This window comes from Crocodylus porosus, unplaced genomic scaffold, assembly GCF_001723895.1.
Source record: "Crocodylus porosus isolate Cpor-Errol unplaced genomic scaffold, CroPor_comp1, whole genome shotgun sequence".
Taxonomy (NCBI): Eukaryota; Metazoa; Chordata; order Crocodylia; family Crocodylidae; genus Crocodylus; species Crocodylus porosus.
The window spans coordinates 44,738,234-44,756,074 of NW_017728951.1; the positions used below are offsets into that span (position 1 = coordinate 44,738,234).

At 41.4% G+C, this 17,841-nt stretch overlaps 1 protein-coding gene across 1 annotated transcript in view; it reads right to left on the minus strand.

The window, feature by feature from the left end:
- KCNMA1 (potassium calcium-activated channel subfamily M alpha 1) overlaps positions 1 to 17,841 on the minus strand; it is a 997,979-nt gene that overhangs the window by 190,623 nt on the left and 789,515 nt on the right. Inside the window, exon 18 of the mRNA XM_019555536.1 lies at positions 11,796 to 11,872. Coding sequence (XP_019411081.1) covers positions 11,796 to 11,872 — 77 coding nt within the window. The remainder of the gene's footprint in view (positions 1 to 11,795; positions 11,873 to 17,841) is intronic.

Consider the following 17,841-nt stretch of genomic DNA (forward strand, 5'->3'; position numbering starts at 1 on the left):
GTCACGCTCAGAGCGTCCGCAATCAAAACAACATGCCAGTTTCATTCTCTTGTAGATGGACATCTTGGCTATAACCATGTGTTGGATGGGAGGAGAGGAAGAGCAGCAGGTTAATGGCAAGGTTATATATATAACAAGGCAACTGGAATGTAATTTAAGGGATTTAATACAGGCCTTAGTTTATGTTAACAGTCTTGACCCAGGAAAAAAAATGCAATGAGATTATTGATAACAGTTTGGCTGTACATTAAAAGTAGGGAAAAGATAAAATATTCTTGATATTCTCTCTAGGTCATATAGAATGACCACAAACATAAAAAAGAATTACTGATTACAACCAGGTTTGGGATTTAAAAAGAGCATAAATAAAAGCAGAAAATCCTAAGAACATCTTTTTCCTCTGGCACAATTAACGCTTCTGGCCAAAGAGAAAGAAAAAATTGAAGTAGCTAATCAATCAAATAATTTGGATCTGTACTGCTTTTGGCAATCATCAAAAGTATTTAAAAAGGCATACACACACACACATATATATATCTCCTCAAAAAAGTGCTAATCATTTCTCAGAATCAAACAGTGCCAGGGTAATTTTTCATTGCATTAAATTACAAGTTATTGGAGAATTACAAGTCTTCATAAAACTTCCTGAAAGATTTAGTGAATTTACATTATGCCTTCAGGAACTGAAATTGACTCTTGACAGAATACCAAAATTTGTGCGTATAAGAAACAGCTAGTTAGACAAATACGTTTCTCTTTATAGTCAGTTCACAAATAAGGCATCACCAAAAGTACACAGAACATAGGCTCACTGGAACATGCAGAACCAATCATAGGCATATTTTCTGCTCTGAAAGGAACTGTCTTAAAGTATCAACGCAGGAAGCAAATAAACAAATACATAATTAAAGGTGAGCTAACATTTCAAGCTAACATTTCAAGAGTTCATTTAAATCTTTTGAACAAGGCAATGATACTCAAGGAGGAAATGGCATTAGTTTTGATATGTATTTACAAGACATTTAAAAAAGAGCTTTATTTATAAACTACGCCAAAGTATCTTTGTCCATTTTTGTTACCTTATGCACAATTAAGTTCATATCTGAAGATGAAAATAAATGCCACTTAAAATTGTTTCACATGTTGCACTGACCTATCATTGTTGGTAATGGCTTAGCATGAACTGGCTTAGTTATACTGATACCACAACAGAATGTTGACAGCCAAAAAACAAACCTTCAAAAGCAAATACAGCCGAAAAGGTAATGTTGCTTTGGTCTGTGCCTTCAGTAGGATTTCTTTTTTTTTTTTTTTAGCCATTACAGTAGAAATATTAATTTAAAAGAACAGTCCTTCAGTTTCACTGTTTTTGAATGCTAGTGTAAAAGAGAGATTTAAATCTCTCAAATGGGTCAAGTCCTGTTCTAAGGCCTTTATGACTTGCCATACAATATTTTGTCAAGCAAGGGTAATATTATGATTGTGGAAAACAGGCATTGAGGGAGATGAATGAGTGATCTCTTCAGCAGCGACTCCATTCCTCTAAAACTTTGCTCACGTTTCTAGTAGCATGTTCTTTAGCATCCTAGTAGTATTATCTTACAGCTTTTCAGAAAGTCATCATGCAGCATCAGGCTTATTCAGTGCATGGTACATCATTCCTGGGTTTTTAGTATAAAGGGTTCCACTGCAGCTTTTGATACACACAAGATCAGACTACACAGAAAATTCAAAACAGCATTTGTTCCATCCATGGTTTCCCTCTCTAATTCTCCCCAACACAAGCTTTTAAAACTAACAGTTGGGCAGCAAAGAGTTAAGTATTTGGATTCTTCCATTATACCTATTTTTATTTCATTATTTTTCTTTTCACCCTACCAAAAATAAAGAAAAATACACAGCATTAATCAGAAACACACTAATAGTAGATAAGGGGGAAAAAGAGATACCCATTTGGTTTTAAATTCAGCTGTTTTGAAGGACTTTTTCTAATCAAATGCTGGAGCGAAACATGGTACCCAAATTTTCTAATGCTATGTGGTTGGTTAGTAACAGTCCCTGGTTTTCATTTACTTGAAGCCACATTTTGTTAGCAGGCAATAATAAAATGCGATACATTTATTAAAATAATAATAATAAAAATCAACCTTAAAAGGAGGGAGAGTTGGGAAACAAAACTTTTTGTAACATTTTCATTAAGGTTAAACCAGTGAAGTAGGAAATTTAAACCCTTTAAGCCAAAAAGGGAAAGGATGCAAATTACATCCTGAAATTGACACTTTTCAGGGACTGTTTTTAACTAGTTTTTAATTATTGGTTGTTCTGGAGATCATGCATCATTTTAATATTTCATATTATTAACATGCAGAAAACAGGCTTGAACCTGGTATTGTAAGTAGCAAAAAGGACTTGCTATAAGGGTTTTAACCAGTATATAAGCAATTGCATATCAGAGCAATACATTTTGTAAAGAAAACATGCTGTTACTCTTCATTCCTGTTACACAGTCATTGTTACACTCATACCGAATACAATACTGAAATAAATTAAAGGAAAAAAAAACATGGAATATTAGTAAGAATGATTAGTGAAAGGATCAAAGACAAGACAGAAATGATTAAAGATGGTTCAGCCACACACATACTGTTTCCTGTTAAACCTCCATAAATATTAACAAAAAATGGTAATCAGCAGAGAGATAAGGACTCTTGTACATCCCTTTGGATGTTTAATTCCTATGACAACTGTAGTTGCCATGTAATAATCCAGTCATAGTTTACCACTTACTTGTAGAAAAGATCTGGATGCAGAATGAAACTGTTATTTGCTGTTCTTGTGAAATAAAAAAACATGACATTTTTCTTCATCTCTGTAAGTTTTTGATGAATTAGTAGGAAGAAGGGAATAACCATGTCTTCCTCCTTGGCCTGTTTGGTATGTTGAAAATCCCAAACCATTTATTTTTTAAAAGTAGCCATGGAAGTACGTCCAATCAGGAACTGAAACTTTTTTTCGGTAAAAAAAAGATGTAGCTCATCCCCAACCACTATCCTCTTTACCAGAGGACTGACTTGAAGAGAAACATAATAAAGTAAGATTTATGTTTGGAAAAATTGCTTACAAAGAACAAAAAGTATTTCAATTTCCATACATATTTTAATATTTCTGCTCCAGTTTTTAAACAAGCTAACCTTCATTCTTTCTTTGGTGGGAAAAGCTGTAGGTCTAGGATTCTAGCAACCCCTTTTCTGGTTATATAGAACTGCAACTTGTAGATAAAATATTGACAAGAAAGGACATAGTATTATTGATATCTAAAGTATATAAAATTCACGGTTATAGGGAACACTTCCAGAGGCAAAGATGATGAAGGGAAGTTAAAGATTGGTCTTTGAATAAGATGGCAAATAACAGTTCCTTGTATAAAACAAGCAGGACTAATTATCCCTTTTTCCTCTGTTGATTACTTTTTTGTTGTTGTTGTTACCATAAGGTGTTCCCAGTCCTAGTACTCCACCCATCCCTACAAGTAGTTTTTTCTCATGGACCTCAATGGTAACGAAAGGTAGATCTATGAGGACATCTAGTGGATCTCTCCAAAACAACAGTTGGTTAAAGAGGCTGGAGGTTTCTTGACTGGCATTGAATAAAAAAGGGGCCAACTACTATTAAGAATTGAAATGGATATAATGTCATTTCAATTCATCAAGTTCTTATGAACCACAGCAAGAATAAGATGACAAAAAGGTAGACTTTACAAAAAAATTATGGTGGAAAGAAACCAGAGGTGTTAAAGGACGACCAGATTGATTTGATTGCCTTTTGGCGACGTTGGTTAACATCATCAGTCTAAAAAATTGAAAGGATTTCCCACAGCATGATTTCAGTTTTCTTAAAAATACAGCAGCATGTCTTAAACTGATTGTGACAATTGATTTTCTCTTAACACAACAGGCAAAGCTATCTCTCTGTCATTTCATTGTGTTCCAGGACAATTTCAAGACAACCAAGTGCAAGCTACATACTATTTTGCAATTTTTGCAAAGTTCTGACATTAAGTGATGTCAGTCACAGGCAATTGGTACCTGTTTCCTATAATTCACATGGTGTTCTTGGTTTTCAGTCAAAATTGCAGGAGCAGCAGGTGATGTGAGTGGACAATCTGCACATTCTATTATATTTTAGTAACTTTAAGAATGCTTTGAGTTAATGACATTTTTATAGACCAATTCATTTTCATATATCTTCATGACCTTTCCTTAAGAGTAGCATGTAGTCAGTGTTGCTTTTAATTTTATCTCTAAATGAGCTTAAACTATGAGAAAAAAAGAAGCAAGGCAGATCACATACCTATTATTATGTGTCTCTTTTTTCGAGCCCTTGAACTCAGAAAAATAGCTACGTAAAAATGAAATTTAATGTTTACCCTCTTTAGCCTCAGCATTGTTGACAAGTGTCAACTCAGCCACTCTTTTGTTTGGAGCAATTTTGTAAGTAATTATGTTCATTATGAATTATGGGCAGAAATACTGTTAATTAGATGACAAACTAGGGGTCATATGAGCCCAGTATTTTCTCCTGCCCAGGACAGGGGGTCAGACTTGATGATCTACTTAGGTCTCTTCCGACCCTACATCTATGAAACTACACAATTTGCACTTGCAATCAAACAAGATTATATTGCGTCTCTTGCATTATCAGCTAAATCAGTGGTCTCCAACCTTTTTGGATAGGAGATCAGGTTTTTAATTAAAAAGCAACCCAAGATGCTTCCACCTGCCCCACAGCTCAGTCTGTGGGGAGGGAAGGGGGGGCAGATCAGGGTGGAGGGATAAAAAATTATTTGGGGGCACAACCCAAAGAGATAAAGCTGTGGGGGAAGGGGCAGGGCGGTGGGGCAGATCGAGGCCCCAACAGTGAGGGAGGTAGCAGGGCACAGGCAGAAGCAGGGGCTGGGGGGAGTGGGCCTGGCCAGTCCAGGTGGTGGGACAAGTGGAGGCCCGGGGGCATATGCCCCACTCCCCCCACCCCTGCTCCACCTGTGTCCTGCTCCTTCCCTCACCATGGGGGCCTTGATGTGCCCCCCTGGTGGTAAGTGACAGAGTGGATTATGTGAAGGCCCTGCACAACTGGGGTGGGTGCAGGGCAGAGCTGCAGGCAGCTTGTTTAGGAGGTACGGGGAGGGGGGGCATGCAACCTGGGAGAGCATGGGGGCGCATGCCCTCGGATCTGTCTGCGGGGTGGGGCGGGGTGGGCTGGGGCAGCACCAGGCTCTTTCTGGCACACTTCTTCAGCTGCACAGCTCCGAGGCCAGGCAGCAGGCACCCGAAAATTCACCATAGCCCCCCTTCCGCCTCGCAGCACTGCTGCCTCTGCATGGCCAAAGAGCCTGATGCCACCTCACCCTGCCCCACCCCACATGCAAATCTGGGGGCACGCACCTCCCGTGCCCTCTCAGGCTGTGTACCACCCACCATGCCCCCAAAATGAGCCACTCATGGCTCCACCCTTCTCCTGTCCCGGATGAGCAGGGTTTGCCGCTGCTCCACTCTCCCTTTCACCACTGTGCGCATGCCTCTCCCCACCCCTGCTACAGCTACCAGAAGCCCACAGCCAGGCTGCTTTGTGGCCCTACTTCTGCCCCACTTGTGGGGGGGCTAAACCCCATTGGCTCCCCCCTTCCACCATCCAGGCTGGGGCAGGGTCAGAGCCCGGGTGGCTCATCTAGGCACACAGGGGAGGGCTTCCACCACTGCACACACCCCAGCGGAGGCCTGGGGGGCACACGTTGCTTCATACTGCGTGCAGGGCTTGGGGCCTGAAGTCCAGTGTCCAGTGGCAGCCGCCTCTTGTCTTGCACACAGATCCAGAGGGCACGTGGGCCTTGGGCCTCTGCCGGGGTGCATGCAGCATGGGAACCCCCCAAAGCCCCTGGATGAGCTGACTGGGTTTCGACCCTCCCTCAGCCCAGGAGGGGCCCCTCTCACCCCTGCCTCCCTCCCTCCCTCAGCACAGGGCAGCAGGGCGTAGAGGGGGATTGCCCCACTCACCCAGTCTGGCCCCAGTGGTAGGGGGTATGACTCAGCACAGCCACACTGTCCCGCTGCTCCTGAACTACGTCCTGGCCACTCCCCATCGCGGAACCTCTGACAGTCGATCTCAGTCGGGGGGGGCTGAGCGCACGCACACTCAGGCCCCCAGACTGAGATTGACTGTCAGAGGCTCCACAATTGACTAGTTGATCAGGATCCACCAGTTGGTGACCACTGAGCTAAATTGAGATAACAGAATACTTATTAGCAGTGATACAAAAGAGAAAAAACTGAGAGAGAATATCAGATCCCTATAAATTTGCAAGCTGGAATATTAAAAAAAAAAGTCTACCCTGCAAAAAGATCAATTATGATATGGACATAGTTGAAGAAGAAATAAGTACTCTCCAGATTGTCATATAGTCTCTCTTTTCTGACTTTGAAATATTTTTTCTTAATAGTCCAAATACTGTCATATTAGCCTCCATTGGACTGACTTATTGCAACAGGAATCAAATGTTTATTGCAAATACTAATTCATTTAGGGAAGGAAATGGAATTAAAAACAAAAAAGAGGCAGGAGAATAATGTAGACCTATCAGACTAGTCTACTAAATGATGTCAAAGTGAAACACTGCAGCTGCCACTTTACATCTTAAAATTACTGATGTCAGCACAGATTCCTTATACAGAGCACTAAATTTGGGGGTTCTTAATTCTGAAATAGGAAAAATCCATTCCAAATATTTTCCAGGGGTAAGGTGAAATGTTTGATTTGGCTGAGCTATAAATAAATGATTAATATGAATATGGTCTGATGACTGATACTCTCAAATAGGAAGGCTGAGGAACTTGACCTTTGAGTTATGTAGTATTTACAGCCATGTTGTTCAGAATTTTGTGGACAGCACATTTCCAGAAGCTTGATAGCAATTAGTCTACTGGTATGCCCAGACAACCAACAGACTACCTACTGATGTGAACTATCATGCTACTTCCTTGCTTTCCTTCATTTAGCTATACATTAGTATCCAGATGTTACATCTTATCTTATGCTTAGAATGTAAATTGTTTAGGGCAGAGAGCATGTTTTTGTCCTGTGTTTGTGTAACTAACACAAGGGGTCTTGATCCACTATTGGGACCCTCACACATTATGTAACTAGTAAATCACCACTATCATCATGAATGACATTTCCACAGTGGGATAATCTGCCTGGCTGAAATTATCTCAGAAGTACTGCCTTGCCTGAATTCTTCATGGATTCATCTTCCTGTGTGACTGCTCAGCTCTGAGAGCAAGGATACCCCAATCTGGTCTGGAATTTGCTATCAGAAAATACAGTAGTAATAATAATGATTGTGGGGAAAATCCAGCTAACCTCAGTGACAAGAAGTAGTTGCACTTAAGTTGCACTTAAACTGAATGGCTAGTAGACTGCTAATGGTACCCCAATGACCTATTATGCCCTCAGGATATCCAATCATTTTCCCTCAAACCTTTGGCAAACGGCTTAGCTCTATTGAGAAGCTTTAAGCAGTCAGTGAGAAATTGTACAGTACCCATTCCCCGTATATTTTCTTTGCAATGCCTGTACATCTAAGCAGTGAAAATGTAAACTGTTTTCCATCTCCCAAGTATCGTGTTGTGACTACTATGACCATGTGAACACTACAAAATGGCTGATGGCCTCAATAAAATACTGGTGAACTAACAATGCTATGACTCAGTTTGAGATGAAGTGGTCTATATAAAGTTCATATTGGGTATATAGTAAGTGTAAAGGCTTAAAAGTTATACTATTAAAAGTATAGTTGGGGCATACATGTATCATTAGTTTTATGACAAGGGAATTGTATAGACTGGGGAAAATAATTATCACCGTAGAACCACTTGTTTCCAGGTAAGGGTAGTTTTAGGTTTCTATATCAGAAGTTGATCACACAGTTAAAATTCATTGCCTGGTCTTTTTTGTTGCTGCTGTGGTTGTGTTGTTGTTGACATGGGAAATAATAGGAGCAGCAGAAGTTTGTTGTTTGTTCTATTTTTTCATAAAGTAAAACTGAGCAGAGAAGGGGTAAACTATAAAACCTTGAGTACAAGTCCGACAATGAATTCCACTTAACCCGGCAAACAGTGTTATAGTGGTAATTACCCCAGCCTAACTGGTGCCCTTAAAAAGTAATGGGACAAGCTCCAAGTCATTTAAAGAAAATGCCATTGTCAAGGCTTCATTTTCAATTGGTGACAAAAATAAAGGGGTAGAGAAAATGGGGAGAAAGGGTGAAGAAAGGGGAAACTGCTGTATTTTCTTCAACGTCGCCCTGATCTGTGCAGGTGTAAAAGATGAAATAGGTGTGGGTATGACGTCACTGCTACATGCAACATAAATAATAAAGGAAAGAACCAAAATACTAAACAAAACAAAAAAAAACTCTCTGCTAGAGAAAGACAGGTTGGACCGCACTCTGGGCTACAGGGAACCCGTTTTTACTCACAATAGATCACTATCAGTGTGCAGTTAAAATATAGTAGGGGCCGTGTTCCAAGGCAGCAAGAGGAAAAATAAATCAAAAATTTGTCATTTGTCACACATTACAACAAATTCCTTCAAACACATCAATGTATACATGATCTGTCCCTCAGGGGTCCAACCCCCACCCTTCGCAGCAAGCACAGTCACTGGAAAAAAATATATAGAGAATTAGACCAGAACTCTTATACAGAAAGAAACAGAAAATATAAGTCATCTGGTTTAGAGATTTCATCCCAACATGGCTGCATTTTATACAAAAGAATATAAATATATTTGACCAGCTACAATGAAATTAAATAAGAAAAAACTGAAAACATAAGATAAGCATATGACAAAATTATCAATGGTCCGTGAATAGAATTTTCACACATGCATTTCTCCCAGGACAATGTGATGTGAACATTTACAGATTAAATGGGGACTGGGAAAGGGAAGGAGAAGAAGGGATAGCTGAAAGGAAAACATAGTTACTCTAATTATCCCTGGCCTTGTAGAGATGCACAGTTCTCCACTGAATTATTAATACCAGGCCTAACAAGTTTGGACAAATGGCTATGTAGGTCAGACTCAGTTTTAGACCCTGACAGTATCACAGCTAATGTTCAGACAGTATCTAAAGGGACAGGAAACCTCAGATACATTATTAAAGAACGTAGCTTTCAAGTGTCCCAGGAAGCTGTATGTAATTAATGCCATAATAATTAAGATTTTCTTATAAAGCAGACACTCTTTCATATTTCATTTACCTGTACTTGCTGATAGTTTTATCCTTAACCTTTCATTTCATCTTACGTCATCTGCACTCAGCTGTCTCTAATTTTTATTATATTGCTCGTTAATTAGAATATATATGCATGTGGACTATTTGTATTGTCATTAAAAATTAAGTTGATGGTTGAGTCCCTTAATTCAGTGGAAAATGTTTTTGTAATTTCTGCTTTATTTTGGCTACATTGCTTGGGCAGAATATATAGGAGAACATGGTTAAGATTTTTAAAGTAACTATAGTGTTGAATTGCTCAGCATGAGAAAACTTAAAAAGAGGCCTGATTTTCAGACATTACTGAGTATCCCTCATCTAAAAATAAGGCCCTTTTATAGGGTCTCAAATCAGGCCCTAAAAATCAGAGGACCAAAAAACCACTAATGGCCTTTGTGAATACTGTACTTTGCGGTGTGCTATAAAAAAAACCAAAACTGAATTACTGACGATGGTAACAACATATCATTAAGTGGGGAACTGTTGTTTTTTTTCATTTCCTTGACTTCCAAAATTGAGAGTTATATTGTCATTCATGCGCCTGGCCTTTATATTAATATCCTAGCTGTTATCTTGGAATATAGTTGAGCAAAAAGTGACATTATTTGGCCCTAACATTCAAATGACAATTCCCTTAGGGAATTTAATGGAAGACTGCACCCAGGGAAACAACATGTTTTACGTGTATAAAAAGAAGAGGCGGCAGAAGCAACCCAACTAGACAGGTTGCATATTTCCTCTTCCCCAGTGCTTTGGGAAATCTTGAAAAACAACTGGATTGCAGAGTTAAAGGCACCCTCAGGCAGCTGTAACTTGCCTGATCAAAACTTAGCAGTCTCATTGGCCCTGGGAGCAGTTTAAGAGTCACATTCTCAAATGGTTAAACACATTTAAATAGTTAAACACATTCTTGAACATTTTTCCCCAGTGTGTTTCACAATTGCTTGCATACCTTGCACATCAGGCCTTCATGTCTTTTCTTTCCATTTATTTTGCAGTCTGCTATTGAGAGGTCTCAGCTCCTCTCAGTAGTGTAATGATCAGTGGGTGACCAGGGCACCAGCCCAAGGTGCACTCTTAGAGGGGGCACATAAATGTCAGCTAGCACCAGGCCCAGTTGCCACATCTGGCCCACTCCTGCCCAGGGTGCAGCTCCTGTCTGTTACGCCTCTTTCAACTGTACTTCACCTCTTTCCTTAAGGAAATAACATAGATCTAGCTCCCATCTTTTTGAAGAAGGAAGAAAAAAAGTTTCCTTAAAAACTTTAGCACTATGTTCTTGTCAAAAAAAAAAAAAAAAAATCAACATTCTGGTAAGAGTAGAGGCTGATGATTCTGTTCCTGGCACTCCTCCATCTTTCAGGAATGCAGAACAACAGCAACTGTGGATCAGTAGGCTACAATTTTTTTTGGAAACTTAGAAGCATGGATTATCTCAGAAGAGGCTGTCAGTCTCACTTAAACAATATTTCTGTACCTCATGCTCCTTTTTATGTCAGGATACCATCTAACCAGTATCCATGGGTTATGCAAATATCCATTAGCAAAAGGATCACCATACCTATATTTGGAATCTACATAGCAAATACATCCTAGGCCAAACCTTTCTCAAAGGCAACGTGAAGACTCATGGTTTGTATACTCTGACTGCAGAAAATCCAGCAAAATCAAAGGTCCAGGTACACATGTGCATAAAATTAAAGAAAACACACACAAAAAAACCAGACCTCAGTTCCAATGTTCTGTTCTTCCTGAATGTACAAATCTCCAGCTAACATAAACAACAATTCCAGGAACATAGATAAAGCACAATATAAACAATGAAATCTGCAGAACAGTTCTGAAAGAATTATGTCCCATTTTAAGGGCCAACCTTTGGCACGTCTTCTACATACAAAACTCCAATCAACTTTGTGACCTATATGAAGAATGACTTTTGGATGGAGCCTGAGGAAATCATCTTAATATGTGATTTCAGCTTTCTTACATGGTTAAACACTGTTTTTAGATTTTCTTTCTTTTACGTGGTCAACCATATTATGCAACAAGACCTACTTTCTTCCTTAATACCTCATGGAAATCCATTGAAATTAATGGATTTCCACAGGATATAATTCAAGGCACAGTTTGGCCCAAAGTTGATGTGCTTAAGTCAGAAACCTCACACTCAGATTCAGTTTTATTTAAAAATTTCCATTTTGCTGTGGACTTAAAAAGTCTTTTTTTTTAAATGATGCAGCTGTAAGTGAGAAGTGTGATTTTTTAAATACATATTCAACACGAGAATAAAAAATGACATTTATTAATTGTATTACTATGTATTTATTTCCTAGTTTTTCTGCATCATTATGTAAAACATAAATACATTTAAAGAAATTCCTTAAGGCTGAGAGATTCATGGAGTTGGGGGATGAAGGGGAGGAATGTAGTGGGAGGAAAGGGAGAGAGAAAAAGAAATATTACTTACGCCGTTTGCAACCACATTTTTTAATCCTTTTGGGATCTGTGATGTCATCATGACAGGCCTTGCAGTAAAAAAATGCCCTAGAGAGACAGAATGGAAAAACTGACACATTTCCTAATCCACACAAATGAAATTAGTCCTACATTCCTCCTGCTGCAGTGCCAAATTAATGAAACATGCCAGTACTAATTTTCTTTAATCTTTGGAAAGGTTTAGACATTTAAAGGAAAAAATATTTGCTACAAGACCATTTATTTCTAACACATGACTCTAGGATTCAAGTTAGTGCTTCTTTTAATACATTTATATTTGAAAAGTAATTGGGAGAAGGGATGATAAATATGACAAAGTGAATCAGATCATGTGCCCTTCATCTTTGAAAGTGGCGTCCAGCGACTTTCATCATTAAACTACTGTTCTTGGCCTCAAAATTACTAATGAAGTTCCACTTGATTTCTGTAAAGGACACCTAAGGATTTACACCAAATTGTCATATAGCTGATCCTTAACCAGGCCTTTATTATTGGGGATACAGATCATATATTATGATGGCTTAAACTATTATCAGTAACTTCATGTCTGCTATTAAACCTGAAAAAATGGAACTAGCATCATAAAAATCAAGCTCAAAGCAAGTTATAAACGTGGAGAGTGACATCTTAGTTCAGTCATTAGTGTTCAATTAATAAAGAGTTATACTACACCTAGCAAAAACCCTAAAAGAAAGAAATCTTAAATTATCCACAGGACAACTTATTAATCTCGCTAATTCAACTTTGTACTTGTTACTATGGTGTTAAGGGTCTGCCAACACAGATGAAGCATATGGAGTGCAGGGGAAGGAAGAAAGAACAAATGTGCAATAAAACTTGCATATTGTTAAACTAAAATTATGTTTTAATAAACAAGTGTAAAACTGCCGTGATTTCAAGTTAACATGTCATATAATATTGCTGTGACACATGCACATTCCATGAAGACACAGTTGGCCTCTAATTGAGCCTGTATGGCCTGGTATAATGTAGAACTATTTTTGCCAGTGTGATAATCTGGGTCACACCAGCAGGTCAGCACCTGACAAAGTCTTCCTGTCACGTGCCTTCCCAGGTTCCTTCCTACAAATTCAGGCTGGAAAAATTGCAGGATGAATTAGGCCCATACCTTCTGGCTTTGTGAGCAACACTGATCCTGGACCGGAGGTGGGTTGAAAGCTACTGGGATAAGATATAATTTAGGATATTTTCTTATAAAGTATAATGTATATAATGGGATGAAATGTGACCTTGCTCTAGTGTAACTAAAAGATCTAATTTTATATGAATATTGGATAAAGTATCAAAGCAAAAATTATGTTTCACACTATCCAAAGGCATGGGGCAGCAACACAGGTAGCAAAATACTCATGTGGCTCAAAGGCAGGCATAACCCATCCTTCAAATTCCAGAGTAACAAGGTGGTGTTTAAGGGTGAAACTATATGTTAGGCCATACTAAGGGCATTTAAAACACAAGTATCCACATGTTAAAGCTTTTTAACTCATGCTAAGTGCCCTCTGAGCATCTCAAAGTTATGCTGCTTCAGGCAAGCATTAACTCTGGCCCATGCAACTTATCTCTTGTTAGGGTAACATCAGTCTACTCCACAGAGATAAAATAAGCAATTTACAGTCTTCCAGCATCCCAGGACACACTGCTTCTATCCCCCCAGCCCCCAGAGGCAGGAGTCCTGGCTCCTAGCTAACCCCTGCTTACCAGCCCTCTAGTGGCAAGTCAGAGATGTGCAGGCAAGAAATGGTATTAACCCAGAACATGCAACTGCTTACAACATATTTTAACTTTAACACTAGTTAACATTCCACAGATTTAGTGCGGTGTTAGTTTAATATGTAATTTTACCCTAGCACTAAAAGCAATGGTGACCACGTCCTCTAGGGGTATTGCTGAATATTCCCTGGAATTCCCCTGAAAATGGCTACAATGATTGTGGGTGCTGTTACCCTCCTTGTACAACTGGAAGAAATTAACCTTGGAGAATTCAAGTGGCTTATAAAGTACTCAAAAGAAAGAGACAAAGCCAGGCAAGAAAAAAAAAAACAGAAATAGGGCACAGGTTTCCAGCTACTCCAGCTGCTTAACTGCCAGGCAACATGGAGTCAATGGATATTTTCCTAGATAAATCTCTTCTTGGTTTTCTTAAGTACGGGGAATGAGACCATGTCTGAAGGTCTGGTTCAGACAAAACCCTCAACATTTATCTGCTTGTCCGTAGTTGATCCAAATCTCTTTTGCTTATAAAACTAGGCTGGAAGCCCTGTCACAGTGAGTTCTCTCTACTTCCTACTATTAGCCAAAGTGAACTGAAAGAGTTTAATTTAGAACCCACAAATACAGGAGAACTGGGGGAGATGGGAGATGAATTTAACCCCAGAGGGTGAATATCCACCCAAAGGGTTTATCCCTGCATGCCCAAACAATGCTCCTAGGAGTATAAGAACTTTGCTTGGGCATGCAGGAATGAAGTCAGGAAAGCCAATGCACAATTGGAATTGCAGCTAGCAAGCAATGCGAAAAGTAACAAGAAAGGTTTCTACAAGTATGTTGGTAGCAAGAGGAGGATCAGGGATAGTGTGAGGCCCTTACTGAATAGTTTGGTCAAGGGAGTGATGAGAGATGCATGGGTGCAAGCCTGTCGTGCCCCTGCACCCAAAGCCCCCCAGCAGCTGCAGAGCACCCTGATGACCCCCAGAACAGCCGGAGGTAAGTGGGACCCATGGTGGGAGGAACATAGCCCAGCTGCGGGGCAGCTAAGTGGAGCTGAGGATGGTCTTGCCCCACCCCGGGTCCTACTTGGCCCAGGCCCCAGGAAGAGAGAAGGGGGGGAAGGGTACTTACCAGCCCCTCTCTGGTAGATCAGGGTTCCCCAAAATCCCCGGGTAGGGCCCCCCTTGCCCAGGAGCAGTGCAGTGCCAGCGGTGGGCCCACTGCACATGTGCATAGTTTAAAAGGGCCCACCAAAGGAAAAAAGCCAGTTTGTCCCCAGGTGCAGTGAGAGACACAAGGGTGCAAGCCTGTCACGCCCCTGCACCCTGAAGCCCCCCACTGACCCCCAGCAGCCACGGAGCACCCTGCCAACCCAAATGTCATGGCTTGGAGCAATCCCAGTCGGGTCATGAGAGACTACAGAGCTCTGGGAGTGGGGCTTAGGGGGTGCAGGTGGTCTTTTCCTCACTCTTCCTGGTTGTGGGTCATGGGCAGAAGAGGGAGAGACAGGTCGAGGTAGTCAACCAAAGACTGCAGTGCTGGTGTCATCATGAAAGCTTTGGCTCCCATGATCACAATCCGCTCTTTGGTGAAAAAGGCAGCAGTCTGCTGAGCAGAGACAGCCTCCACCTCACTCTGCTGGGGAGGAGGCTCTTCTCAGCTAGACTGGCTGACCTGCTCGACTGGGCTTTAAACTAAGCCCACTGGCAGATGGGGAGACTACCACTACAGCAAGCCCACTGGGCAAGTCTTGTAAATCCAGAAGGCTAAGGCACTTAAGGGAACCCACCCCTACCTTAGCCCCAAAATGATCTGTAGCGAAGGCAGGGGTTCCCAGTGGGACACTTACCTGCCTGTACACCAATGCCAAGAGCTTGGGGAATAAACAAGAGGAACTGGTTCTCCTGCTAAACAAGAATGGCTATGACCTCATAGGGATAATGGAGACCTGGTGGGACTCCACCTATGACTGGGCCACAGGACTATACCCTGTACAGGTGAGATCATACTGTTAAAAGGGTGGGGGTATAGCTCTCTATGTCAAGGACAGATACACGTCCCTGCAAATGGACACTGGCACCCAGGAAAGATGACTGGAGTCTCTCTGGGATAAAATATGTGGGGAACGTGGCACAGGGGACATCATGGTAGGAGTCTACTACAGATCTCCTAACCAGAAACAAGAGCTGGACCAGGAATTTGCTAGGGAACTGGCTGAGGCAGCATGCTCTCAGTGCATGGTTGTCATGGGAAACTTTAACTACCCGGACATCTCATGGGAAGAGCACTCAGCCAAATCCAATCAGTCACAAAGCTTCCTCATGTGCATGGACGATCTCTACCTGTCTCAAGAAGTCTATGGGCTGACAAGAGGTAAAGCATTGCTGGACCTGGTACTGGCCAAAAGGGATGACCTAGCCAGTGATCTAAAAACTGATGGAAAGCTGCGTGATAGTGACCATGAGCTGATCACCTTTACTATCCATCACGAAGCTGGCAAGTCAGTCAGCAATACAGAAGTCCTCAACTTTAGGAAAGCTGACTTTGACAAGCTCAGAAGGCTTATTGTTCAGGCCCTAAGGGACTATGACTTGACAGGAAGTGGAGCCCAAGAGGACTATTTGCTCCTCAAGGGAGCGATCCTGACAGCACAAGGGATGGCCATCCCATCTCGGAGGAAGGCTAGCAAAAGGGCACAGCAGCCCCCTTGGCTCAGCAGGGAACTTGGTGACCAACTACATCTCAAAAGAGAGACTTATAAATGATGGAAGGCTGGAATTACCACCAAGGAGGAGTACTCAGCACTGGTCCATGCTTGCAGGTAAAGAACATAAAGCCAAGGCTGCAATAGAGCTCCGTCTGGCTTCATATATCAAGGACAACAAAAAGTCCTTTTTCAGATATATGTAGGGAGTCAGAAAAAAAGCAAGGGTAACATTGGACCCCTGCAGAACCAAATGGGACAGCTGATAACCAACACCCAGGAAAAGACCAATCTGCTTAATGGGTACTTTGCGTCATTCTTTCATCAATCAGTCCAATGGGACTGCACTGCCTAGCAAGACATGGGAGGCCAGGGTGAGGGCATATTTGTACGCAGCATTGGTGTTGATCTAGTAAAGGATCACCTTGAGAGGCTAGACACCTTCAAGCCAGCTAGTCCTGACATATTACACCCTAGAGTACTCAAGGAGCTGGCAGTTGTCACAGTCCAATCATTGGGAAAAATATTCGAAAACTCATGGCACTCAGGTGAAGTACCTGAAGACTGGAAGAAGGCCAATGTGGTACCCGTCTTCAAGAAAGGGCAGAAAGTAGATCCCAGGAATTACAGGCCAATCAGCTTGACCTCAATCCCCGGTAAGATTCTGGAGACCCTTCTGGATAAGCTGGCTGAGGGCAACATGATGAGGGACAGCTAGCAAGGGTTTGTTGTGGGTAGGTCTTGGCTGACCAATCTCATCTCCTTCTATGACCAGGTGACATATCACCCAGACAAGGAAGAAGAGATTGATGTCATATATCTGGACTTTAAAAGAGCCTTTGATCTGGTGTCCCATGACCTCCTCACAAATAAATTGGCCAACTGTGGCCTCAGCTACACCACAGTCTAGTGTCTGGGAAGTTGGCTCTGAGGTCGGACCCAGAGAGTAGTGGTTGATAGTAGTGAATCATTATGGCACTCCATGACCAGTGGTGTCCCCCAAGGCTCTATCCTTGGACTGGTTCTCTTTAGCATGTTTATCAGCAATAAATTGGTGTCTTAAGCGCACAAGTTAAGTTTGCCAATGATACTAAACTCTGGGGCTTGACATCCACAGCTGAGGACAGGCTAGTGATCCAGGCTGACTTGGATAAAGGTAGTAAGTAGGCAGATACAAACCTGATGATGTTCAACACCAATAAATGTAAGGTACTCCACCTCAGGGGGAAAAAACCTACAGCATACTTATAAGTTTGGCAGTGTTACACTTGCTAGCACCACTGCTGAAAAAGACTTGGTGGTCATAGTTTCATAGTTTGTAGGATCAGAAGGGACCAGAGCAGATCATCAAGTCCAACCCCCTGCCATGGCAAGAAAGAGTACTGGGGTCAAACGACCCCAGCAAGGTGATTGTCCAGCCTTGTCTTAAAGACCCCCAAGGTAGGAGCCAGCACCACTTCACTTGGAAGTTGGTTCCAGATCCTAGCCACCCTGACAGTGAAGTAGCGCTTCCTGATGTCTAATCTAAATCTACCCTCTGTGAGCTTGTGACCGTTATTTCTAGTCACTCCTGGTAGCACAAGAT